Source organism: Salmo trutta, chromosome 3 (assembly GCF_901001165.1).
Source record: "Salmo trutta chromosome 3, fSalTru1.1, whole genome shotgun sequence".
In the NCBI taxonomy this organism is placed as follows: domain Eukaryota; kingdom Metazoa; phylum Chordata; class Actinopteri; order Salmoniformes; family Salmonidae; genus Salmo; species Salmo trutta.
Genome location: NC_042959.1, coordinates 59,005,358 through 59,032,197, shown reverse-complemented (window position 1 = coordinate 59,032,197; position 26,840 = coordinate 59,005,358). Strand labels below are relative to the sequence as shown.

Sequence of the window (26,840 nt, the reverse complement as noted above, 5' to 3'; positions counted from 1 at the left end):
ATGACGGCCTAGAGAACAGTGGGTTAACTGCCTTGTTCAGGAGCAGAACAACAGATTTTTACCTTGTCAGCTCGGGGATTCGATCTTGCAACCTTTCGGTTACTAGTCCAACGCTCTAACCACTAGGCTACCTGCCGCCCCGCAATGTGATCTGTGTGTGGGTCTGTGTCACCTGCAGGTTGACAGCGTCCTGGTAGGTGAGTTTGACTGCAGCAGGGTACTGGGAGTAGACCAGGTGGTTGTACTTGGGGATGAGGCTCATCAGGTCAGAGATCTGTCTGATGACGATGCTGTAGGCCCGGGCTAAGCTGGAGGCTGACGTCAGGTAGCTGGATGAGTTGGAGGCCTCCAGAGCTGCAGCCGCAGCGGCCGCGCTGGTGCTGATGGCGCTGCTGCGCCGCAGGTTGGACGGGTCGATGTAGATCAGACCTGTGGAGCTCGCTGCTGGGCAGAGACATGAGCGTCAGCACAGAGAGACCTCACCAACATAGTACCCAGCAGAACATGACACCAAAAAACATCCCACTGACTCAGTCCAATATGCTCTTGCGATAGAATGACAGACAAAGGATATTTTAAATCGTTGCAAGACTGTCCTAAATGCAATCCATCTTGGATGTGTCAATATGAGAGTGCTGGTGCGTACGGCCTAGATTGTGCATGTAGTAGTATTAGTACTGACCAGCGGGTGTGGAGGAGCTGGAGGGGGCGCTGCCCGTGGCTCTCTGGCTGGGGGTGTTGCGTACGGCCCACTGCATGGAGCGTGGCGCCTGGGCAGCGCTGTTTACGTGCGAGGCGGTGGTGGTCCTCTCCAAGGGCTCGTCCAATAGGAAGGTCTCCTGGTCCACGTCGTCGCTCTGGCTGCTGCTGCTGTCCGAGTCGCTCGAGTCGTTGGACTGGGAGTCGTCCTCTGAAAAGAAGGCAGGGACACTGCTGGCACCTTGGAGGAGAGGGATGGGAAGAGGAAGGGGGACAGGAGGAGAGGAGGGATGGGGAAATAGAGGATGGGGAGATAGAGGATGGGGAAACAGAGGAGAGATGAGTTTGAGCGGCTGCTCACCTTGCCAGGTAGCAGGAGTGCAGGTTAGTGTTCCACACCACCACAAGACCAGATATCACCACTGCTAGCTAGCTACCATGCTACATTAAGAGGCTCAACTCAGCTCAAACAACGCTGCTTCTTGTTCAAATTAGGCTAAAGTAACAGTTACACCAGGGTGCAGTTTTTCAAAAGTTCTGATTTCGCCTATAGGATAGGAATAACAGCATAGAAATAGAATGAAGAGAACAGACTAATCATTGATTTTAATGGGGACTCTTGTTTTATTCATTCTGTTTCCAGCTATGCATTTAATCCAATCTGATGAGCTAAATCCAGATCGATCACAGGCATAGGTTCCATCATAGGTTTTTATTTCTATTGTTTGTCTTATTTTTGAGTGATCTTAGTGTCTGAGGGGAAAAGACACCATAATTATAAATATGTCCTGCCATTTCAAAAGCAATTGCAACCACAAACAAAGAATGAAAGGCAAAATGGAAATGGACACCAGGGAGGAACCCCACACCAGTTAGCAAGACTAAAGATATAGTGATTAGTTTGTTATTCAAGGGGAAACACCAACAAGACAGTTAGACTTGGGAGTAAGACATTATTAGTTGACAAGAACCATGGTGATGTGTAAGGATGGAGGAGGGCAATGCTGTGAGAACTCCTTAGGATAAGCTGTGTGCACCTCAAAAATGTCACTCTATCCCTGACATATTATACATTGTAGTAAAAAACAGCCCATACCAACACTTTGAAAAGCCAGGGACATTCTACTTCCTGCAAATGAAATACATTGAGTATTGAGTAATGATACTCATGGAGTAATAAGCCCTAGTAGTAGACTAGTTTGTCTGCAGTCTTAAGCCATGTTGTCAACAGTGGTAAGAACAATGTATCAAAAGGGCCTCTTCCCTTTTACTGGCTGGTGTGACGACCAGTCAAGACTGGTGATAATGTGACAGAAAAATAATTAGTTAGCCTGAACAGCAACTGAATATTAAAGAGGGTGGTGAGGCAGAAAGCGATTTCCATTTAGCAGTCTCTAGAACTCAGGTAGGATCGTTAACCTGTCTGGGCTAGGGGGCAGTATTTTCACGGCCGGATAAAAAAAACGTACCCGATTTAAACTGCTTACTACTCTTGCCCAGAAACGAGAATATGCATATAATTAGTAGATTTGGATAGAAAAACACCCTAAAGTTTCTAAAACTGTTTGAATGGTGTCTGTGAGTATAACAGAACTCATATGGCAGGCCAAAACCTGAGAAGATTCCATACAGGAAGTGCCCTGTCTGACAATTTGTTGTCCTTCTGTTGCATCTCTATCAAAAATACAGCATCTGTGCTGTAACGTGACACTTTCTAAGGCTTCCATTGGCTCTCTAAAGCCGCCAGAAAGTGGAATGGGGTGTCTGCTGTCTCTGGGCAAAGTATAGGAGCAGAGTTTGTAAGTGGTCAGCCTGGGGAGAGTGAGACTGAGATGCGGTCACGAGACTTATCATTTTTTTTTCTTTCAGTCTTTGAATGAATACAACGTTGCCCGGTTGGAATATTATCGCTATTTTAAGAGAAAAATAGCATAAAAATGTATTTTAAACAGCGTTTGACATGCTTCTAAGTACGGTAATGGAATATTTAGAAATTTGTCACGAAATGCGCTCGCGCGTTACCCTTCGGCTAGTGACCTGAACGCACGAACAAAACGGAGGTATTCGGATATAACTATGGATTATGTGGAACCAAAACAACATTTGTTGTTGAAGTCCTGGGAGTGCATTCTGACGAAGAACAGCAAAGGTAATCCAATTTTTCTAAGTTTGGTGAGCCCCAAACTTTGTGGGTGTCAAATTAGCTAGCCATGATGGCCGGGCTATGTACTCAGAATATTGCAAAATGTGCTTTCGCCGAAAAGCTATTTTAAAATCTGACACCGCGATTGCATGAAGGAGGTCTGTATCTATAATTCTTAAAGTAATTGTTATGTTTTTTGTGAACGTTTATCATGAGTAATTTAGTAAATTCACCGGAAGTTTTCGGTGGATATGCTAGTTCTGAACATCACATGCTAATGTAAAAAGCTGGTTTTTGATATAAATATGAACTTGATTGAACAAAACATGCATGTATTGTATAACATAATGTCCTAGGAGTGTCATCTGATGAAGATCAAAGGTTAGTGCTGCATTTAGCTGTGGTTTTGGTTTTTGTGACATATATGCTTGCTTTGAAAATGGCTGTGTGATTATTTTTGGCAGGGTACTCTCCTGACATAATATAATGTTTTGCTTTCGCTGTAAAGCCTTTTTGAAATCAGACAATGTGGTTAGATTAACGAGAGTCTTGTCTTTAAAATGGTGTAAAATAGTCATATGTTTGAGAAATTGAAGTTATAGCATTTTTTAGGTATTTGTATTTCGCGCCACGCGATTCCACTGGCTGTTGACTAGGGTGGGACGCAAACATCCCACCTAGCCCAGAGAGGTTAAATGAGGTCCTTTAGACGGGTGGCTGGCCAGTGGCCACATGACAGAAGAAAATTACCCAGGAATTTCAATTCAACTAAAATGACGAGGACTTAATCTAAAATGTGAAAACAAAATAATGGTGTGAATTATAATACCTGCTTCGGAGCCGGCAGTTGCTGCGGTGACAACACTCCTCCGACCGCTGGCATTGTCCTGGTTGCTATGGTTACTCTCGCTGTCACTCTCCGTCTCCGCGGCAGCCAGCAGATCCAACTCCATGTCGCTTCCTAGAGAGGAAAGGACACCACCCTCTTCAACCGCCATCATCATCATCGTTAATCATTTGTAGAAAGATTGTAAAATTCTACCACATTAGTGGTAGAAAAAAAGATGGAGTCCAGTCTAAGTTCTCACCATCCTCATCATGTTCATCATGCTGTCCCTCTGCCTCAGCGTTCTCCTCTCCCTGTTCCTCCTGGTCTTCATGGTGATCCTCCTCCCCGGCAACGCCCTCGACAACCTCTACCTGCCACAGACAGAGGTAGACAGATGGGAATCAGTACAGAGAAAGCACATGACAATCAAGTGTTGGGCTCAATTCCATTTCAATTCAGTCAATTTCAGAAATAAACTGAAATTCCAATTAAACTGACAGCAACCCTGATTACACCCAACACTTAGATCTTTGCTGCCCCCCCCCCCAAGTGATATGTTCCTTTTCTAGTGAGACTCTTCACCTCTTCAACATCAGCAGACACAATGTCATCCTGCTCCTCGTCTCTCCCTCTGACCGGCTGGGACTGGCTGCTGCGGCGAGGCTGGGGGTTCCTGATGATGTAGGACGATGCAGTCTGACTAGAACTGACACATACAGGCAAACAAAACCATTTGAGTTAACAATGCCAATGTTTAAATCCAAGCCACTTTAAACCAATTTATACATGGCAGAAGTGTTTCCCAAGATATATTTTCCCCAGAGGAAGGTCACAAAGACCTCCAAATCAACAGAGCTGGGGTGGGGAACACGGTCTGCATGTCGGTCTGTGCGAACACTGAGTAAAACCACTCACTTGCTGGACTGGTCTGGGGAGGGTCTCGGTGGCAAGGGTTCCACAGAGAAGAGTTCCTCGCTGCCCTGCACGGCGTCGATGCTGGTGCTGGCCAGGGTGAAGGGGGCGGTGGGCCGGGCGATGCCCATCCTCACAGGCACGATGAGAGACTCCGCCACGTTGCACAGCTCCTCCACCGCATAGGGCAGCAGGGCCTGGAACACACGCCTGCACTTCCCAATGGGCTGGGGGATGAAGTTACTGGAAGAAACAACGAGAAAGGAGATTAGATGTAAACAACTGGAAGAATCAAATCAGTCCTTGCTGCTATGTTTATATTCACCTAGGAGTGGGGAGCAGTACAAGACAAATACAATCTGTTTAAATCTACAAAAGAACTAGTCCAGTCCTTTAAAACCACCTAGGCTAAAGGACTAGCCTGTACAACACGAAAATGGAGATCAATCTGGATTTGGCAGTCATACTTTTTCTTTTTGGACGAGGCCATCTCGACGCTGAGGATGACAAACACCCTGGCCACGGAGCGCAGGAACCTCCTGGTGACGACGATGGCCTCCTCTCTCCGGCCAGGAGTGTACTTGTTCTGCAGCTCCTTCACCAAGGTCCCCAGAAGGGTGTCAATAAACTACAGGAGACAACAGAGAAGATCCAGAGACAGTTAACTAACGCACACGGACCACCGGACCACCTTCAAGGCTCACTCCACAAAGTTAGAACACCTAGAGGGGTAATGTTGCACTTGCCACATAGATAGGAGGTGGTGTACACTCTGGGCAAGTTTCTCTGACCCAAATTAAATTCTCCAAAAAAATAGGTGGAGTCCAGGACTAGGCTTAATCTGTGTGAGAATCCGACCCAGAGAGAGGACTTGCAACAGAAGATGGGTGGTGCGTCCTGGAGGTGTTACAACTGTGGTTGACTGACTCCAGAAGCTCTGAGTAATTTAAGGGGGGTAGACTGACCCGACTTACTGTAATGTCAGGGGCACACTTGACAATGAGGCAGTGTGTGAAGCAGTCCAGGCGGATGGTGCCACTCTGCTGGTTCAGGTACACCTGCTCCTCTGGAAGGAGATGGGCGATACGGCTGCTGGCACTCAGCCTAGAACGCACAACACAACCAGGAAGCCAGAGTTATAAATGTGACACTGCTAAGAGGACTCGTACCTGGTAAAACACCTACTCATCCGATATGGTACATTTCCTGAAGAATATGTGCGTGCTTGCTTCAGCTGTCTAAAATAGTTAAGGTAATGGAAGTATAGATTGGACAGAAAGAGGTTGGAGGGATGGACAAAGAGAGGTTGGAGGGATGGCGGGATAAAAAGGAAGAGGTTGGAGGGATGGACAGAGAGAGGTTTGAGAGGTGACACTGAGCTGGTGAAGGCAGGCAGGGCTAGAGAACTCACGGGTCTTTATTCTCCTGGGATCCGAACATTATCATGGACTTGAGAGCATTCCAGTCCTGCAGCACCCTCTCCAGGGCCAGCTGGGCGAAGCGTGGAGGTTCCAGGTCATGGTCCGGCATGTCAGAGTCTGACACACAGGGAGGACAACAAACTATTAGAATAGAGAATTGATGCGAATGAAAATAAACATTGAGCCATCATGCTAGACTTTCAGTGTTGCTTGAAGTGAAACCAGGCCTGGCAACATTAGTAAACCTCCACCCACCTTCTGCATTGGCAGCCTTGCGGTTCCTGTCCTCTCTGATGCGAGGGGGCCGGTACTGGCAGTGCTCCACACTCTGCCTAGCAACAGTCTGCACCAGGAACAGAAGGATATGCTCCCCCCTGTTGGCCAGCCAGAGAGGAAAGGAAAAACCCGTTACTAAAGCCCCCGAAAAAACACCTTACAGATTGAATGAAGAGATCCAACATTGGATTTAAAAACAATATGTGTTAACAACGAACACAAAACACGGCCTACAGTCAGTCGGTGTGTGTGTTTACCGGCTGTTTGGACTGGTGACCAGGTTAGTGGTGGTGAGCAGTCTGTACAGCAGGTCCAGGCGAGCAGCTTTCTGTCCAGCAATCAGCGTCTTACACTTACACTTCTCCCAGCAGTCACAGTACGCAGTGGGAGAGGTCCTCTTGAGTCTGGGGAGAAAGACATTAACATTTACATTAAAGGCCTGGTGCAAATCACCTGTATCAGATTCAGTGATGCATTACATTACAACAGTATAAAACCAGGATGTAAGTAATAAAATCCACTAACACCAGGATGGAGAGTGAAGTACATACTTGCAGTCGTGTCCTTTGTGACACACCCTGGCGCACTCAGTGCAGCAGCAGAGAGACTCCAACAAGCCGCAGGTCCGGCACTCAAAGATATCCTAGATGGGAGATAGAGAGTAAATGGTCAGCAAAGATTCCCATCTGTGAAAAGGCAAACCAGTGTGAACGGCTGACTCATTTGTTGTGCGTGTTGCATTGTCCTCCCAAGTGACCCACTTGGTGTGTGTGTGTCCCTCACCTGGTTGATGTGTTCAGCTCCTGTCCAGGTGAAGCTGCAGGTGTCGTTGCAGCAGAGGACGTAGAGAGGAGAGTCGTCAGGGTTGGTCCCCGAGGGACAAATCATCTCCATGAACATAGAGTCTGCATCCACCTTCTCAGTCATGCCGGGTTCTCCCACTACACAACAGGTTTTGCAACGGAATATTAAAATCTGGATTTTGGTAGTATCTCCCCATTTTTTGTATTTATTCTGCTCTCCTTAAACACAGCACATATATAAATCCCTTCGTGTATAAATGTAAAGACATCTGAAGTCATTCATCAACTTGTCAGCGTTTATATCCATTAGTAGCACTGACAAAGTCTCCTCTTTCTCAACCAAAAACATGAACAGTGTAGTGAGTGACGTACCCTTGGCCATTTTCTGCGCAGCCTCCAGAACAGTAATGGCAGCTGGGTAAGCTCTCCCGCTGACTGCCAGCATGAATGGGGTCATTCCACGGGCATCCCTGTCAAACACACAGAGTTTAGAACAGCAACAGAAAGGGGGGAGGGGGTCAAACAAGAGAAAGCATCTTTTGAGCTTGAGAGCAATAGTTTAGTTCAGTATTTTAATGAAACAAGGCATTACTGTGTTATAAAATTAAAAAGGCTTGCCCAGACCCACTGGCCTTATCTCTCAATCTCATCCAAATCTCCCCTTCAAATCACACCTGCCTCTATCACAGACAAAAGAACGGAACTCTCCTTCCATTTTTTAAAGAAAGAAGAAAAAAAAACAATGAGTCTTTACTTGGAGGAGAGCAGCTCGCGGAGGTGTGGCCTGAGAACCATGCTGTCACACATCAGTTTGAGGATGAGGTGGGCGTTGGCCTTGCGGTCTTTAGACTCCACCACCGAAGGCTCGGAGGAGGGGCCTGGGGCAGGAGGAGAAACAGGGATGGAGCAGGTCATTAGAGACATTGGGGAGAGTGCGGGAGGTGTTCTAAACAGAGAATTGGGTGACATTTAGTACCACACAGACTAGGTACTTGACCTGGTATAGTAGCTAGCTAGGTGTGGTTGTATGTTGAGGAATGCGTTATCTAGATAGGTATCTGACCTGGTATAGTGGAGGTGCTGGGGCCCTGGCTGGTCCCTGTAGAAGCTGTGGTGAGAGATCCCACTGCAGGGGCCAGGATGAAGTCTATGTCACCGTCTGGGTCCATGGGAGGGGGGTCAGGCACCCAGCTGGGAGGAGCGATGGGTGGGGACACGGGGTCCTGGTGATCACTGGAGGAGGGGCCAGACTCGTGACGGCCAAGCCCCGCAGCTCTCAGAGAGCGCCTCATCATCTCCCTCAGACGCAGCCTGCACCAGACAGAACACACTTAACAGGTTACATGAGTGGTGGAAAGACACAATGGGACTGACATGTAGACATAAATGGGCACCAAGATAGTGTTCTTGGTCTCAAGTGTCTTAAATGGCATCCTGACAGGAATTCTGATTTTCTAATTGGAAAAAAGCCAATAGGCTCAGTAAAATTATTTCACTTATTGTGCATTACGGAACAATCAGTTAATCCAGTTCTTTAGTGTTTTTCATCATGAATATGTACCCTGAAAGAAAATAGTTAACTTAAAAACAGTACACTTAGATTTGTATAAGTTAGTTACCCTCTGCTGCTAGAAGAGCCGGTCCTGTTCCCAGAGCTGTTGCTAGACACCACAGAGATAGCATTGGCGATGGCCTCCACTGCTGACAGTCTCTCTGCAAACGTATTCCTCTCAGACCGTTCAGCTTCTGGAAAGCACCAGCCCAACAGTTACCACACATATACAGACACAGGGAGACAGAGAATGGTGATATAATGGAAGTCAAACGGGAGACGGGAAAGATAAGAGGATGGCTCAAAACTGACACTGCGTCTTTGGAGACTTCAGGAGTCTCGACGCTGGTGTAACCTCACAGAACGTTCAGATTGGAATATATTGTGTAGAACAGATATGATTGTGTTTCAGGTAGAACTCCATTTGTTTGACTTAGCAAGGTTTCATCTCGCTGTATACACCACCCAGCACTCTAGCCGTGGTTTACCTTCCTCCTCCTTGGTCTCCTTGTTGCTGACGGGGAAGCAGACGGAGACGCAGGCGTGGAGGATGTTGCGGTTGCCGTCGCAGCGGTGGCCCAGGAAGGAGTGGAGGACGTGGGGACTCTGCTCCAGGAGTACAGCCTGCTCCAGGTTCACCAGGTACTGACGACAGGCCTCAAAGTCACAACGCAGCACGTGCTGCATTAACGTCTGCTTCTGGAAACACAAGTTGAAGAATGTTATTTAATGCGCATCATCACAGCGTATCAATACACTTTACAGCGAGAATAAAAACATGCAAAATACAAAAGCATTTAGTCATCAAAAGAATACAATAAGCAACGGTTCCTTGGTTTAAAAACAGTATTTTACTTGGTTAAAAAGCACTTTCAATGTAAATCCTATATTGAGCATGTTTTTGTCTAGAAGTAAGGTCAATCTAGGAAAACCTGCAAAAGTTATGAGCCTCCCAGTAACAAATTCACCATCAACTAAATAATTCCCATTGAACTATAAATCATTTTGCTAACCTCTACAGCCAATATGATAATAGCAGCTTTCTTCTTGATGGTTGAGTTGGTGGGGAGGTTGGCCAGGGAGTGCACCCCCATGCCCAGGCTCGCGATGGGCGGCAGGTCCAACCACTCAGGGTCTCGGATCCCGCCCATACAGTCTTTGGCCATTGGGTAAATTGTGCCGTTTCCATCCCGAAGGATGACTGGAGAGTCCTGGAAATAAAATCAAAATCAAAATGTGCTTAGAAAATGGGGAAATTGTTGGATATGCAATTGCCCACACAACCTTCTCGCAATACATGACTATATTAGAAAAGGTTGTATTGAGTAGTGGAGTAGTGCTGACCTGTCCTGCGGTAAAGATTGCTACATTGCGTTCATTCTGCCCCAGGAAGGCCAGGTTACTGGTGGGGAAGTTATTCTCCTGCTCTGCTTTGCCTGTGGCCAGGTCAAAGATACAGTACCTCACCCAGTTACCAGTCTTCAGCACTGCGTGGACTCCTGAAGGGGCAGACAACACAGCAAGTCAGAAATACACATAGAATTCATTAATATCCACACTTAAAACACTCAGTAGTACATTATCGGCATTCGGCACCAACATTAATTACTACATTGTATTGTTATGCAGATGTCTTCTTACCTTTGGAGTCAACATTCACAGCCAGAATCTCAGCCTTCTCTGGGATGCAGAGTTTTTTAGGTGTACGCTGGAAGCAATCTGGAACTTTAGGAGTTCCACCAGTTTTCACCACCTGTTGATTAAACGAGAGGGGCACCAGTTTTTAGACAAACATTTATACAACAGATGTAATACTACAATGACAGATACTTTTATTGTAAAATTGTGCTTAGATTCATTAAATAATTGCACTAACATTAAACCATCACTGAAATAACACATTTGTATGGGAGTAATAACTACACTATAATGTTATAAGTATGTGAGTGTAAGTGAGCGTCCAGTAGCCGTACCTGTAACTCATCTATTCTGAGCAGCCTACAGTCCTGCAGCAGTGAGGAGGGGTCAGAGTCAGTGATGGGAGCTGGAGCACTAGGTAGACTCGGCTGTGTGCTCACGCTGCTTGATGTCCCTGGAAACTTCACAGCTACATACGCACCGTCCACTTTCAGCACCTGAAGTTAAAAGATGGAGCTGTTGCAAATAGGGCCGTCGTGAAGACACCAAAATAACAACGAACAGACAATCCACAGGATACAAAACATGATACTACCGCTTTGAGTTCTGCTCTTAGGCATTTCATTAAATGTAAATGAAAACAGAAATATTAAATTACTCAAAAATATAGACTAGAAGGTTCAAGAAATAACTATCAAATATGTGATAAAACAAAATATTTTTGTGTTAATAAAAACAAAGGTGTCTATCCCCCAGGCTGCCAGAGAGTGTTAGGGTCTGATCCCTTCCTGTAGCCACACCCACCTTTCCCACAGGGACGTTTTTAACATCCTCCACAAACACCACTTCCCGAAGAGGCCACTGCTCCTCGTTCACCTTCTCCTCCTCTTTGGGAGCCGGGGTTGAGCGTCTTCGTTCTGTAAGGGCAGACGACACGTTAGGATATTTATACAACAGCAGACCAGACCTGGGTTAACAAACATGTAAAATACTTGGTGTGCTTGATTTAGCTTGTCCGCTGTGCAAGATGGGCAGGGTTTGCACTTTTAGCACTCATCTATTGGGGTTCCATTGTACCAAGCAAGCTAAAAAAGTATTTAACCCAGGTCTCGTAAGCCGATATGGCAGATTTCATTATCAGATACAACAACTTGAGACAAACAAGAGACACTTATATATTTAATTAAAATAAAAAGACACCTGCAATTGCCACACCATCCATTTCAAAGGCAAATGAGTCATGACAATATTAGAGCAAGACAGAGGTTAGTATAGTAGCTAGTAATGTGACGTACTGTAGGGCAGCGAGGCACTGCTAGCGATGGAGGAGGTGTCACTGCAGGTGGAGGCCGGGGAAGGAGGGGGCCCCATCTCAGTCTTTACCAACTCCGGCTTGCTCTCCGTTCTAAGGAGAGAATGGGTAGGACTGAGTTCATGAGTGTTGGAGACGAGGGCCATTGATTTACATTTGTAGTGGCTTAAAAAAGGGAACAGCTGGACCCAATTCACTCCATACCCCTTCCCGTTGGGCCTAACCCTTTGATATTTGCAAATCTGCAAACATAGAAGGGTTAGGGCAAAAGGAAAGGGAGCGAATTGAGACCAGCTGCTCTCTGAAATGGAAGCTAACTCACTTGATCTCCTGGGTCTTGGTGGTCTTGTCCATGTTCTTGAGGCTCTCTGGTGATCGCAGCTGGAACCTGCAGCTGTCGTTCATGTTCCAGACAGACTCGAGGAGCAGTCCCACCTTGGGGATCCCAGCGTTGACAGAAAAGGCAACGGCACCGGCATGGTAGAGGGGGTTATTCCTCAGGCACACCTGGAGAGAGGACACAAACACCTGTTCACATTCGTTCAAAAGCAGTGTACGAGTGTACGCAACAGACATCCAACCGGATTCACAGGTGCAGAGAACAAAAACATTTCAGGATGAAGAAAAGAACATTTATACACAGGGTTCTAATGCTCCCATAGTCTTGGATTTATGTTATGTTTTGTCACCTGCGTTCCCACGGTGATGTTGGGTATTGAGGAGATGCCGGCACTGGACTTTGGCTTCTTGTTCTTGGCTCTAGCCTTTTCAAGCATCTTTTTCCGTTGACTAAAAGGCACAACACCCCTGAGGAAACAACATATCAAAACATAAACCACTAACATCCAGCTTAACCTTCTTGTACGCATAGATCTCCCAAGGACCGAGTTCTACATTTGCACTGGACATTTGAGTAGAGCGAGGGCCTCTGGCCAGCCACTGCCCGAGTTCAACTAGTAATTGTTTTCTTTCAAATACTTGGCACAATCCCAGTGCAAATCCAACCAATCTGGTACTTCAGGAAAGCTCAATCAAAATGCACAAACTATTTCAAGAAAAACAAACAGTGTGCCACTGTCCGAGAGGAGAGGATTAACTGCTGTAACTCACCACCAGTACAGGCTGCTCTCCAGCTGGGCGCAGGTGTAGAGGGCACAGCAGTGCAGAGACACGATGCGCTCCCCCTGCAGCTCAGGGTAGACCTGGGCACTGTGTTCCAGCTTGGACGCCACACTGCTCAGGGTGTCATCCATCCAGGTCGCCACCTTATTGGTCTCCGTGGCCACAGTGGCTCTGATGCTGTTAGCAGACAGCAGGGTGATCTTCTCATTGGTCAGACCCAGGAAGGACACCCGGGGGTGGCGGATAGAAGGGTTCTGATTGGAAGAGGAATTGATTTAAAATATATAAATAAAAAAAACACACATACAGTTGAAGTCAGAAGTTTACATACACCTTAGCCAAATACATTTAAACTCAGTTTCACAATTCCTGACATTTAATCTGAGTAAAAACTCCCCGTCTTAGGTCAGTTAGGATCACCACTTTATTTTAAGAAAGTGAAATGTCAGAATAATAGTAGAGAGAATGATTTATTTCAGCTTTTATTTATTTCATCACATTCCCAGTGGGTCAGAAGTCTACATACACTCAATTAGTATTCGGTAGCATTGCCTTTAAATTGTTTAACTTGGGTCAAATGTTCCAGGTAGCCTTCCACAAGCTTCCCACAATAAGTTGGGTGAATTTTGGCCCATTCCTCCTGACAGAGCTGGGGTAACGGAGTCAGGTTTGTAGGCTTCCTTACTCCCACACGCTTTCTCAGGTCTGCCCACACATTTTCTATAGGATTGAGGTCAGGGCTTTGTGATGGCCACTTCAATACCTTGACTTTGTTATCCTTAAGCCCTTTTGCCACAACTTTGGAAGTATGCTTGGGGTCATTGTCCATTTGAAAGACCCATCTGCGACCAAGCTTTAACTTCCTGACTGATGTCTTGAGCTGTTGCTTCAATATATCCACATCATTTTCACTCCTCATGAAGCCATCTATTTTGTGAAGTGCACCAGTCCCTCCTGCAGCAAAGCACCCCCACAACATAATGCTGCCACCCCCGTGCTTCACAGTTGGGATGGTGTTCTTCAGCTTGCAAGCTTCCCCCTTTTTCCTCCAAACATAACGATGGTCATTATGGCCAAACAGTTATATTTTTGTTTCATTAGACCATTTCTCCCAAAAGTACAATATTTTTCCCCATGTGCAGTTGCAAACCGTAGTCTTGCATTTTTATGGTGGTTTTTGAGCAGTGGCTTCTTCCATGCTGAGCGGCCGTTCAGGTCATGTCGATATAGGACTCATTTTACTGTGGATATAGATACTTTTGTACCTCTTTCCTCCAGCATCTTCACAAGGTCCTTTGCTGTTGTTCTGGGATTGATTTGCACTTTTTGCACCAAAGTACTTTCATCTCTAGGAGACAGAACGTGTCTCCTTCCTGAGCGGTATGACGGCTGCATGGTCCCATGGTGCTTATACTTGCGTATTATTGTTTGTACAGATGAACGTGGTACCTTCAGGCGTTTGGAAATTGCTCTCAAGGATGAACCAGACTTGTGGAGGTCTACAATTTTTCTACAAGAGGTCTTGGCTGATTTCTTTTGATTTCCCCATGATGTCAAGCAAAGAGGCACTGAGTTTGAAGGTAGGCCTTGAAATACATCCACATGTACACCTCCAATTGACTTGAATGATGACAATTAACCTATCAGTAGCTTCTAAATCAATGACATCATTTTCTGGAATTTTCCAAGCTGTTTAAAGGCAGAGTCAACTTAGTGTATGTAAACTTCTGACCCACTGGAATTGTGATAGTGTCTGTCTGTAAACAATTGTTGGAAAACTTACTTGTGTCATACACAAAGTAGATGTCCTAACCGACTTGCCAAAACTATAGTTTGTTAACAATAAATTTGTGGAGTGGTTGAAAAACAAGTTAATGACTCCAACCTAAGCGTACGTAAACTTCTGACTTCAACTGTAATGTAATATATATATATATATATATATATATATATATATATGAGGTGGGTTTGCAAATAAAACATGTTTTTGAATAAAAACACTTATTTGCAAAGTAGTCCTCAGGAGGAGAGCTAGTGTTCTTAGTGTAAAGCACTGGTCTCTGATAAATCATTTACATTTTATTTGATGACGGCTGCTGCTGAATCCTTCACATTTTTCATGCAATCAGTCCTGTTGGCTTGTTGTACAGTACTGCTGTTTACCTGTGTGTTTCTGTATGGTTCTGGTTCACTCCACTTCCACTGGTAGAGTTCCCCCTTAGAGCTCACTGCCACCAGCTCAGAGAACAAGGACCCGATGCTCACAAACTTCACACCATCCTGGACCAAAACACAGAAACATTTGCTAACCTGATCTGTGCATATAACCCAAAAAAATATTGAGCATGTAGACCTAGCGAAAACTATTAAAACATATTGATATAAATAAACCAAGTGGGAAATCCATTAACGTGATAAATGAATGCCGTCATGTTCCCTGAACAAGCTTTATTGACATCACATCTGAATGAATGAACACCATAAAGAGTGGACCTTCCCATTAATCAAATTATTCCATAGATTTCCCCATCCTCCCACCTTGTCAGGCCACCATTGTAGCTCCTCGCCCAGAGAGACAGGGCTCTGGACGGGGATGTTCTTCTTGTCCAGGCTGGGCTCCCCCTCGCGGCTGGTGGAGCCCCTCTCTGTGTCAAACGAGGCCCCATCCAGCCACCTCCGCTCCCGCAACCTCAACACAGACTCGCGCTCACGCAACAGCTCTGAGTCACGCTCTAAGGGAAGAAGGAGAACTGGTATGGCAATGGGGTCACACCAGTGGGATAAAAGTAAGCCACTCTCTGGGGAAGACCCGTCAACAAATTAAAGAGATTTGTTTTTAGAATTATGCAAATAAGAGGGTTTTGGCAGTAAAAAGGTGAAAGTTAGTTAATAGTGGTGTCTGTCTGCACGCTCACATGTTGAAATGTGAGGTAGGAGGACAGGTCAGGATAGATTAAAGAAAGACATGCATTACGAGGGAGAGGGTTTATCCTACAGCATTAGGCTGCAGTGGAGTGGTGCCTGTAATGACAGGGTCTAGCGGGCCTTTCTCAGAGGGCTCACTGAAGAACAGGTATTATGGCCATGCAGCACACTGACCACACACATTCACAACACCACACACATTCACAACCACCACACACATTCACAACCACCACACACATTCACAACCACCACACACATTCACAACCACCACACACATTCACAACACCACACACATTCACAACACCACACACATTCACACCACCACACACATTCACACCACCACATGGGCTTTGCCGACAGGTTGAAAAGGAAAGACTAGCATATATACCTCAACTATCAGAGAACTAAAAGCATATACTATGTATGGTGAAAAGTAATCTTAGATCCATTTAGGTAACAGATAAGGTAACTTGTTACTACAACTACTATTATTTAGGAAGAGAAATATGATTTCAATCTCAACCTCCTGACTACAGAAGAGGATGATGGTCCCTAGGCAGCAGCTCTGAGTGCCGTGTGGTCAGTTACCTCGCGAGGAGCCCAGGCGGGACAGGGAGGAGCGTCTGAAGGAGGGGTAGCCAAAGTAACTGATGTCCTCAGAGAACATGGCGTCAGCATCGATGATGACACTGGGGTGGGCTGAGTGGATGTCAGCGTCCAGCAGGGACATCAGGTCCTCTGTAAGGTCCAACACAAAAGAGAGGGATGTTTATGACATGACTATTACTGTCCCATCAGGCAAGGGTCAAACCCATAGGTTAATAGAGACTTTTGCATTTAGAATTTGGGACAACTCCATTGGTTCCACAAATGTGGCAAATACCAACTATCTACATAAAGCTTTCACATAACCCCCTTAAGCCAGACCAAACTGTTTAAGAGCCCTCTGCTCCTTCATACAAAGCTGCCATTTTGAGTCTATCTTGCAATAGAGATTATCTTAATGAGACAAAGCTGAAGAATACACATCAAGTTGAAATAAAGTGGTACCTCCAGGGAGGTAGGACTCGCTGGCTGTGTCATCGCCATCGTCACCGTCCTCATCGTCTCTGCTCAGTAGGTTGTTGACGGCCAGGTTGACATCCAGGTTGGTCCTCTGGAGCTCCCGGATGATCACACTCCTAGACTTCCCCTGGAGGACCACCTGAGCCTGGGGAAGAGGGGAGGCAACATGAAGATCACCACCCAGAAATCAACCATGTTGTGACGGTGGTGACTGAGCACCAGAGAAGTGAAGGCCATGTGTTGAGGACCTTGTTATAATTAACGAGGGGCTCTGGTCAAGCAATACACCGAAACAAATCTGATTTGTTAAGTGTTTCTTTAAAATGGTATATTCAGTGATAAGAAACCCTCATATGGTGGGGTCACTTCCAGAATTTATATCAGTGTAGTTGAGGACAGGCAGGGGGTCTAACCTGGGAGATGAGTTCCTCTGGGATGACTGAGGCAGGGATGACAGGCTGGGGCTGGCTGCCCAGGAGACCAGAGCCCCGGTCCCTCCCTGTGCGGATCACCCTGGTCTGACGTCTCGAGTCCCGGGCAGCTGTAGACGACCTCCCAGAGGAGCCTCCACCACCACCTCCTCCACTGACAGCTCCTCCTACACCTCCTCCCCCTGCACCTCCTACACTGCTGCTGCTGCCACCGCCGCCACCACCTCCTCCTCCTCCCCCTCCACCTGATCCACCGTTCACCCCGGAGCTCCAGCGACTCCTGTTATAACACAAGGTGAAGGTCAGGCACAGCAGTCAGCCACACAGCAGAAAGTCTCAACTCAACACACGGCTGCCTGCCTGCACACTGGATAAGCAATTATCCGTGGGACAGCTGGCTTTCACAGAGAGAGCCGAGGTCCTAGGGTATTTATGCATACCGCAATTTGGAAGCAATAGTTTGGTAGCAAATGTCGTTTGTCATTTTTGAGAGATGAATTTGACCACATTAAATCTCATAATTAAGGGGACAGTAAAGTAAGAAGAAAAAAGAAGGTGGAAAAAACAATGGAGGATGGTAGATTGCTTTCACCTAGTATCATTCAAAAATCAGCCCACAGCACATTTCTATCATAACTCAATAGGCATTTTATGTGTATGCCTTTAACCTCAGAGCTGCTGCTGCTGCCTTGGTTTGAAGGTCCCAATTTCCAAGACAACTCTGTGGTACAAGGTCGATTTTGACTGGGCCATCTCATTTTACATGGACAATACCTGAATCCTGGATAATAATAATAATGCCTTCAGCAGTCCTCCTGCAGCCGTCTTTGTCTAGGCCTAAGTGGCGCTAATGCACTTGAAGCCGTATAACGACTTTACCTGAGTGTGTCTAGGGGAGGTTTTTCCTGAGGGCCCTTACTGCCAGAACTTACCCAAGGGTGTTGCCTGCCAGTCTGCCCAGTGTGTCAGAGCCAGACAGGAACCAGGGAGGATCACTAGTCCTGCCTGGCCTGGAGCTCCTTCCTGTCCCTGAACCACTGCCACTCAACTTTGAACTGGAAACAAAAGACGGGAAATCAGATCAGTTACTACAAACCTAGTAGACCCACATGGGACCAAAGATTAAGAAGACAACCTGGGAGTGGAAATCCCAGGTTGTGGCCCATGTCTAGGGCTTTTACATTTTTATGTTTAAGGTTAAAAACAACAGGGAAATGGAGGCTAGCATGGCAACACCCTCGGGAATCAGAATTGGCTGCAACTCGTTCCGCCTTCAAGACTTATTCCTTTTTAAAGGTTCTTGTTGTTTTTTTTAGGGCTGCGATTGCTAACTCCTACAATAAGATAATGATATGATCGGAGTGTATTGTGTTAAATGTGATGTCTATTGTACATAGATGTATGAATTTGCTGCAGTCTACGTTTAATTAAGTCAATTGCATTACATACTTGCCACCAAATCATGAGCAATGCCTGAGACTGACCATAATAGCATTTTCCGGTCTGAGATTCAAACCCATGACTCTTTTGTACACAGTGTGTCAATATATTGGGAATTGCTTCCCAATGAAAGAATGCAGATAGATTTTACTATTAGGCATTTCAGCAACACACAAAATATAGAAGTGTTTTATTTAGCAACTGAGTATACTAGGCCTAACAATGAAAGGAACTGTGCAGACTTCTGCAGAAATAAAATATAAATAACCTGTAAAAATGTACATTTGTTTACCATTTATTACACAAGTATGACACTGTAATAACTTGAAATACATTGTGCGGAGTGTGACTGGATAGTATTCTGAGTGGAAGCTTTGTTCAGTCAGCTGTCAAAGTTACTGATTGAAAATGTGCCGTGCTCGTTTCCACAGTAAGGCTTTCCAGTAACCCACAATGCGGCTGACTGCAAAGCTATTACCATCTGAAACCATCTCATTTTCTTTTGAAAAGTTCAGCTTATTTCACCGTGCCAGGCAACAAAACATGTGCTCTGCAGAAAAGCTTAAAGTAAACCAGTCACATTATACACCAGTCTTTCTCAGGCTGATTCACTTGCATGCTTTGCAACTACAGGGCCGAGTTCACAGTTTGATGCTGGTCTGCTGGTAAGACATATATGGTATCAATGAATCTCACAAATGCATGCTGGCCACCAACACAAACCCTAGCAACAGCTAAAAAGGCATTCTTGCTCATACAAAATAAAACAAAGAAAAGCAAAGAGCAGATTCATAAATGCAATTGGCTTTCAGAACGCGGCCTAGATTTCCTAAATGCTAAGATACCATTGCGAGCTTTGTTTTACCTAGTTTTTTGAGGGACAATAAATTGCAGAAATGGAATAAAAGACCAATTACTTATCTATAAAACATTGTCCTTGAAGGTCTTTCATTTGTCATAGTGTGTTAAGTGACCAAGTAATAACATCATGAACCCGTTCTACTAGTAGGCCTGCAGTATTACTTAGTAAGAACTCAGTGGAACGCAACTCGCAGGACTCACCATTGCTAGGCTTCAGCATGCAGGAGTCACGGCAGACAAAATATCTTGCTGCGTTTTGTAAATGCAGATCTAAAACGCTTCTTATTGTCAACTCTACTCGGCTTCAGTCAGGGTTCACTCTAAATCAAGAATGTAAAAGGACTCATTTTGTGCTTAAGTTGCACTTCTCCACTCGGATGAAATATCTTTGCTCTCTCTCAGTGGATCGCCAGAAGCGCTCTGACTGATGTGAACGGTACTTTCCTCCGGTGTAGTATTTACAGTAACAAGTTACAAAGCAAGATTAACGTCAAACAAAACATTAGGAAATGTAGCTGGCTACATTCTATCTATGACAAACATTACAAATATGATGGCCACCCATCGTTTCGCAAAAAATACCTTGCTTTTTCATTGCAAACTAATTTACTAGCCAAATAGCTTTGCACTTCTGTGGTCATATGATGAAAAAATTATACCGAATGTGTTGCAATAATGTATTTTGTGTGAAGAAAAACTATGTAGTTGCACACCCCTTATCACGCTACTGAAGAAAAAAAAAAAAAAAACTTGATTTTCAATATAAAAAACGCAGGTGAAATGGTTTAAAACGCTGATTTTTTTATGGTATATGTTTTGAAAATGCCGATTTCTGAAAGCTAATGCAACCCCTGGTATAGAAAGTTATCTTATACTCCATTAGGATGAAACTATTTTCCTAGTGTAAACAGTCTCACCCATCATTGCCATCTGGTTTGGTCAGCTCCAGACGATCTGGCTGGACAGCAAAGCTGATCCGACACACACGTCCATCCTGGAAAGAAAGACATTTCTCCATATTATCAAAACAGAAAAGGTGATGGCATGTCACAAAAAAATACACTAAAATATAATTATTTATTGTGCTTTTATAAAAAAAAATTTAAAGCGGACATTTGACTTTGTTCCTAAAGTAGTGCATTGTATAGGAAATAGGGTGCCGTTTGAAATCACAATCTCCATCAAATGTAGAGGCAGTACAGCTCAAATGTTATTGATTGTAATATACATAAATCCTTCGATGTTACCTCAAGCAGAAAGCCAGCATGGTTTGGTCCAACTACACACTGTTTTAAGGTGGCCTGCTCCAGCAGGTTGAGGTGTGGATGACTGCATTGGAGACAGACAATGTAGTGAATGTTAACATGTAGAAAAGCTATAAGATCGCTATATATCTGTGGAGTGTGGTCCCTGCTGAAAGACATGGCTGAATAATACATTTGCTGATAATTCCACAGTTAAAATAAAAAAAATATGAATGACTTACCTGTTAAAGTTGTATTTGTTGAGTTTCTCCGACACTTCACGAAGTCTGTTAAGTATAAAAATTCAATAAAAAACATTGACAGTGAGATCGTTCATTTCCGTTCACGGTGTGAATTTGAGCAATTAATGGTCTGGAAATCCATGGCCAATAAGGACATTTCTACTAGTCTGTACTCTGTGTAGACTAAGGAGCATGGCATCTGCTTACACGACGTTAACAAGATGTCCAATGAGAATCTCAAATACATGAATGCTGATGACAACAGTATCAAAATTACTCACCAGCTGCAAAATAACATCTAAATAACAGTAAAGCTAAACAGTTAGAGCATGGTGTGTATAAACATCTGCACTGCATTGGGACTGTTGCCTTCACTCATGCAGAGGATACTAGTGGGCAGGTCATTCCCCCAGTCAAAGAAACAGGGCATGTGCGGAGCTACATCCAACAGAGGAGACACCAGTACTATTGTGACCATTCTTTTTAGTACAAGTTGAGCAGAGTTATTATTTAGTACAAGTCCATAACTGTCACCATTCTAGACGAGCAAAATATTTGATTGTAGCAAAGTTTAAAAAACATGTCACGTAAAACATGAGACTGACAGCTTTACTTCTTGTTTCAGCTCTAGCATCTGTTCTCTCAATGAGTGAACCAGGCACATGCCTTACTCGTTTTGCCTACTATGAAATGACAGGTCAAATAGGATCAACAATTGTTTAAACAGAGCTTCAACTGCTATAGGCTACACTACTGAAAGCATTGATTCTCATTCTAATGGCTTAAGTACAACAATGGTTAATGGTGACAGGAAACAAGTGAAATGAACAAGCATTTAATTAATCCATATACTCAAGGGAGCAAGTCAATACACAAAGGCTGTTATCATACAAAAAGTCAGCCACAGAAAGTGGACAAATCTTGTCAAAGATGCAATATTACCTGTTACAAAGGGGGAAAGGCTATCAGACAGTTGAATGCAAGATGTAAGGGGTGAAAATGTAAGTAATAGGCCTACGCCAAATGACATTTCCTGTCAAGCAAGCCCAGTGGACAAGCAATGACTTAAGGCATGGCCCAGCCGGTTGTCCAGTGACAGTAACCAGTCCCTCTGCAGAAGATAAACAATGAGCCAGCAACACTGTCTTGATATATGAGGCACACCACCCAGAGCCATTAATAACCAACATCAACAGGACAGAAGGGCTCCTTTAGTCTGCAAGAAATGTGTTCGCATATACTAAACCTAATTCCCCCTCCTAACCTGTACAAAAATAATAAATACTGTTCTATCCATGTGGGTCAGAGAAGAATGTGTCCTCAGCCGGGTCATGAAGACATCCTGAACAGTCGAGGCACGAGCAGTCCATAAGACTGGCGTATTTTGAGTCACAACCTATTCTTGTAAGCAAATATCTTATTTGGGATAAAAGTATGCCTCTTGACAACTAAGGTAAGAAACACCTCTTTGGTAAGACAAATAACTGCAGTTGAGCAGTAGGGGGATATATTAGCACATGATGACCATATAGCAAATGTGAATGCATGCCATTGCCTGTGCTAGCAGCTTGTAAAAGATATAGCTTACTTGGGGAATGATTATCATTCCACATCAGCCAATTCTATCGCAAGATGAGTGAACATGATTGTATTAGGAACCAGTCAAGTCAACTGAACCATCTTGGTCAATTAGGCCAAAGCAGGTGGCCAATGTTACAGACCAGACTCCACACAAGTACAAAATCCTAGCTTCAAATGTCATATCCTGGATTTTAATTCAAGGTCATTCAAGATGTGCTTTTCCAACGTCCCAATCTCTGTCTTAAAGTAGAACGGCCCATTAAATCAGTTCAATCTCAATAGATGATATAAATAAGTTTACTATAAATCACCTGCGGAGCAAAATACAGGTCACAATACAGTCAACTGTTCATAGCTAGTCCTTGCCTCTCAAACTAACGTCTGTAAAAAATTTTGTAACTTAAAGGTCAACTCCACCACTTTCAACCTCATTTTTATTATGTCCAGCATATATGTGAAAAAGGCGCATTTCTAAGTTTTGTACTTATAAAATAATACAAAGTTAAAAAGTTTTAGCTACCCGATGACATCTTCAACAGTGATTTTCAAACAGTGAGAGATTCGCCGTGATATGGGGACCAAGAAAATACACCTTTGGCCTAGAAACTCGTTGCAGGTTTTGAAAATCATAATTTTTTTACTTTTAATCTTACCTGCAATGTCACAGATAATCATTTTGTAGGACCTTTATATTTTTAAACCACAGATCATAGAAAAGCGCTGTTTTCTCATACTGTATGTAGACACTGGTTTGGATGCTGGAGATTAAGAATATGAGGTGAAAACGAGCTGATGTTTATTCACGATGAACAATATTAGTTGGTCGACTAACGTCGTTGGTTGGCTAGATAACTAAGTCGAAGCAAATAAGCAATCCAATGTTAATTTACAATTGGTTGGCTGCATAACCGTACCTAACTAGCAAGCAAACATATTAGCACAAGTGTGGCTAGCTTAGCTAACGTTACCTAGCAATGACTAGCTAACATATTAGCTATCTTATTAGCCACTTAACTAGCTAGCTACATCTTCAATGGTTCCGTTGAGCTAGCCAACTGGATAGTCGACAATAAGATATCCAAAAGGTAGTTGACATGACATACACATTGTCAAATGCAAAAAAACAAACAATGACGGATCATTACAATGCCATAATCACAGACGTTCCCTCTTTCCCCCCCCATCCCCCAACCCGCATTGTCCGTCTCAACTTTGACCATCGGCCAATCATTCCAGGCAGTCAGAGAACGAACGAAACAGCTCCGTTAACTGCTGCTAGCTCTGGCTAACTAGCTTGTTAACCTAGCAGGCTAGCTAACGTCGTTAGCTACGTTGAAGAGGCTTGTTCAAGATGCCGGGCCTTGCTTCAAGTACGGTAATGTGGTCGAAAATTGTTCGATTGAAATACACATGACAATATGAATATTTCTTCGAAACAAATAGATAATCGTCGGGTACCACACCCTACACATATATATTGATTTAAACCCTTATTTTCCACGCCCGCAACAAATACCTGTCATTGAGCTGGTCCTCAGTCCCGGGCAACGGGTGAACCACGAAGTGTATGGATGTCATGGATCCGATCCAAATTAACACACAAATGTGTCAAGTGTGTGGGAATTGTTATTTTCTCGATATCTGTATATGTAAGGATTCATATAAATATTTTTTGACAAAAAATCCCGAGCTTAGAACTACAGCCTCCTCACCCACATGCCGCCATCTTAACTCTACCAAGCTTTTTCGTTCTGTATGTTGATTAACGCTAGCACACACGAAAACTGGACGCTGGTTGGACCTTGAACAGAAACATGGAATATGTTAAACGGAACGGGATTGGTTTAAAGAAGAAAGGCAATGAAGAGAAAGGAAATGAACATTTGTAGACGTCTAGCTCGTGCTATTTTAACATTTTTATTGGATAGTGATACGTTTATTGGATAGAAAGCAATAGTTTTATGATCTATGTTTTGTTTCAGACATTGTCTCTATAACATCTTTACATACATTGGTTGCCAATTTTGCCAAAAGTCTAACAAGTAAGACAAAAACAGTTCCTCCAGGGACACTGTCTGGAGCCTCTCCCTATTATAGGTCTCTAAATCTACCCTAAATAAAAATGAACAATAAAATAACACCAAGGGTTCACTCAGAGTTTGAGTGTGTGTTATTTGGGTATTTTATTAGGATCCCCATTAGCTGTTGCGAAAGCAGGAACTACTCTTCCTGAGGGTCCAAACAAAACATGAAACGTAACACAGAATGACATAATACAAAACATCAATAGACAAGAATGTGTTCATATATGATGTCTAGGATTAGTAGACTACAGTTTAAAGGAAATTGCTACTGTTTTTTTATATTGGTCCTGATGCAAGAGGTAGGATAATTACAGCAGTCTCCGCTCCTAGAATCAAATCAAAGTTTATTTGTCATGTGCGCAGAATACAACAGGTGTAGACCTTACAGTGAAATGCTTACTTACAGACTCTAACCAACAGTGCAAAAAAGGTATTAGGTGAACAATAGGTAAGTAAAGAAATAAAACAACAGTAAAAAGACAGGCTATATACAGTAGCGAGTCTATAAAAGTAGCGAGGCTACATACAGACACCAGTTAGTAAGGCTGACTGAGGTAGAATGTACATGTAGATATGGTTAAAGTGACTAAGCATATATGATGAACAGAGAGTAGCAGTAGCGTAAAAGAGGGGTTGGCGGGTCGTATGGCGGGACACAGAGGTGGGTGGCGGGACACAATGCAGATAGCCCAGTTAGCCACTGTGGGGGAGCACTGGTTGGTCGGCCCAATTGCGGTAGTATGTACATGAATGTATAGTTAAAGTGACTTTGCATATATGATAAACAGAGAGTAGCAGCAGCGTAAAAAATAGGGGTTGGGGGTGCACACAATGCAAATAGTCCGGGTAGCCATTTGATTACCTGTTCAGGAGTCTTATGGCATGGGGGTAAAAACTGTTGAGAAGCCTTTTTTGTCCTAGACTTGGCACTCCGGTACCGCTTGCCATGCGGTAGAAGAGAGAACAGTCTATGACTGAGGTGGCTGGGGTCTTTGACAATTTGTAGGGCCTTCCTCTGACACTGCCTGGTGTAGAGGTCCTGGATGGCAGGCAGCTTAGCCCCAGTGATGTACTGGGCCGTACGCACTACCCTCTGTAGTGCCTTGCGGTCAGAGGCTGAGCAATTGCCGTACCAGGCAGTGATGCAACCAGTCAGGATGCTCTCGATGTTGCAGCTGTAGAACCTTTTGAGGATCTCAGGACCCATGCCAAATCTTTTTAGTTTCCTGAGAGGGAATAGGCTTTGTCGTGCCCTCTTCACGACTGTCTTGGTGTGTTTGGACCATTCTAGTTTGTTGTTGATGTGGACACCAAGGAACTTGAAGCTCTCAACCTGCTCCACTACAGCCCCGTCGTTGAGAATGGGGGCTTGCTCGGTCCTCCTTTTCCTGTAGTCCACGATCATATCCTTAGTCTTGGTTACGTTGAGGGATAGGTTGTTATTCTGGCACCACCCGGCCAGGTTTCTGACCTCCTCCCTAAGAAGGAAGATTATACACAATGCCTCTAGGTACAAGATAAGGATGCACAAAGGAACGCTGCCAACAAATCCAAGGATGTTTGAGATAATCCATAATACATTTGGAGCTCTGTGAGGATTTAGCAAACAATGATAATAGGTGCTTCCTCTGACAATGACAAAACTGGGTCAATAGAGCAAACAAAATCACATCTTACATTCAGACATTTCCTTTCCACTCTGTCATTACTTTTCTGAAAAATAAACATTCTCCATTATGCAAACTTGTATGTGGATACTATAACATGGAGATTGAGGATCACTGTCCAATATGTATTTTGTGGAGGTGTATATTAACCAATGACTGTATCCCATGCCATGTATAATCCCCATGCTCCCTCTGCTGGTTGACATCCCCACAGCTCAAGAGAGGAATTACGTACTGGGCACAGACTTCAATTAAACGCCTAGTTTTGAATTAACTAACATGAATTCAACGTGAAATCAACCAACATTTCACCCTGTCATAGGATTTAAGCTAAAAGTTGTGTGAATAAAATACGAAATTCTCTTAAATTGATGACTTTTTGCAAATCCAATCAGTTTTACACATTGTATGTGTTGACTGAATCATTTTTTTGGTTGAAATGATGTGGAAACTGTTGATTCAACCAGTTTTTGCCCAGTGGGTATAGTGGCGTAATGAAAAAGGTCCACAGATATAACACCTGTCTATAGACCTTCAGTAACCACTGTCAAAATCATACGTGTCCTATGTTCTTTCAAAAGTGTTTTGTATTT

General features: G+C 44.1%; 1 protein-coding gene across 23 annotated transcripts in view; it reads right to left on the bottom strand.

Annotated features, from left to right (window-relative positions):
• The window catches only part of LOC115181234 (E3 ubiquitin-protein ligase UBR5), a 44,173-nt gene extending 19,915 nt beyond the window's left edge, over nt 1-24,258 (bottom strand). For 11 of the 23 annotated variants that reach the window (XM_029743254.1, XM_029743257.1, XM_029743299.1 and 8 more), the window contains exons 1-38: nt 24,013-24,258; nt 20,916-20,960; nt 20,677-20,758; nt 20,347-20,423; nt 18,061-18,183; nt 17,111-17,408; nt 16,683-16,842; nt 16,221-16,370; nt 15,246-15,457; nt 14,871-14,987; nt 12,696-12,961; nt 12,275-12,392; nt 11,908-12,113; nt 11,569-11,678; nt 11,078-11,190; nt 10,609-10,770; nt 10,277-10,388; nt 9,980-10,134; nt 9,649-9,846; nt 9,124-9,334; nt 8,703-8,829; nt 8,147-8,394; nt 7,838-7,961; nt 7,456-7,553; nt 7,064-7,221; nt 6,832-6,923; nt 6,538-6,684; nt 6,260-6,378; nt 5,995-6,121; nt 5,549-5,687; nt 5,051-5,211; nt 4,587-4,826; nt 4,254-4,377; nt 3,931-4,042; nt 3,672-3,827; nt 1,796-1,828; nt 683-940; nt 173-444 (exon numbers count right to left, since the gene is read on the bottom strand). In XM_029743254.1, the coding sequence (XP_029599114.1) occupies nt 173-444; nt 683-940; nt 1,796-1,828; nt 3,672-3,827; nt 3,931-4,042; nt 4,254-4,377; nt 4,587-4,826; nt 5,051-5,211; nt 5,549-5,687; nt 5,995-6,121; nt 6,260-6,378; nt 6,538-6,684; nt 6,832-6,923; nt 7,064-7,221; nt 7,456-7,553; nt 7,838-7,961; nt 8,147-8,394; nt 8,703-8,829; nt 9,124-9,334; nt 9,649-9,846; nt 9,980-10,134; nt 10,277-10,388; nt 10,609-10,770; nt 11,078-11,190; nt 11,569-11,678; nt 11,908-12,113; nt 12,275-12,392; nt 12,696-12,961; nt 14,871-14,987; nt 15,246-15,457; nt 16,221-16,370; nt 16,683-16,842; nt 17,111-17,408; nt 18,061-18,183; nt 20,347-20,423; nt 20,677-20,758; nt 20,916-20,960; nt 24,013-24,074 (5,712 nt within the window). In that variant the 5' untranslated portion in view covers nt 24,075-24,258. The remainder of the gene's footprint in view (nt 1-172; nt 445-682; nt 941-1,795; nt 1,829-3,671; nt 3,828-3,930; nt 4,043-4,253; nt 4,378-4,586; nt 4,827-5,050; nt 5,212-5,548; nt 5,688-5,994; nt 6,122-6,259; nt 6,379-6,537; nt 6,685-6,831; nt 6,924-7,063; nt 7,222-7,455; nt 7,554-7,837; nt 7,962-8,146; nt 8,395-8,702; nt 8,830-9,123; nt 9,335-9,648; nt 9,847-9,979; nt 10,135-10,276; nt 10,389-10,608; nt 10,771-11,077; nt 11,191-11,568; nt 11,679-11,907; nt 12,114-12,274; nt 12,393-12,695; nt 12,962-14,870; nt 14,988-15,245; nt 15,458-16,220; nt 16,371-16,682; nt 16,843-17,110; nt 17,409-18,060; nt 18,184-20,346; nt 20,424-20,676; nt 20,759-20,915; nt 20,961-24,012) is intronic. The other 12 variants (XM_029743255.1, XM_029743267.1, XM_029743262.1 and 9 more) reach the window with 12 other exon arrangements.
• Nucleotides 24,259-26,840: the final 2,582 nt, after the last annotated feature.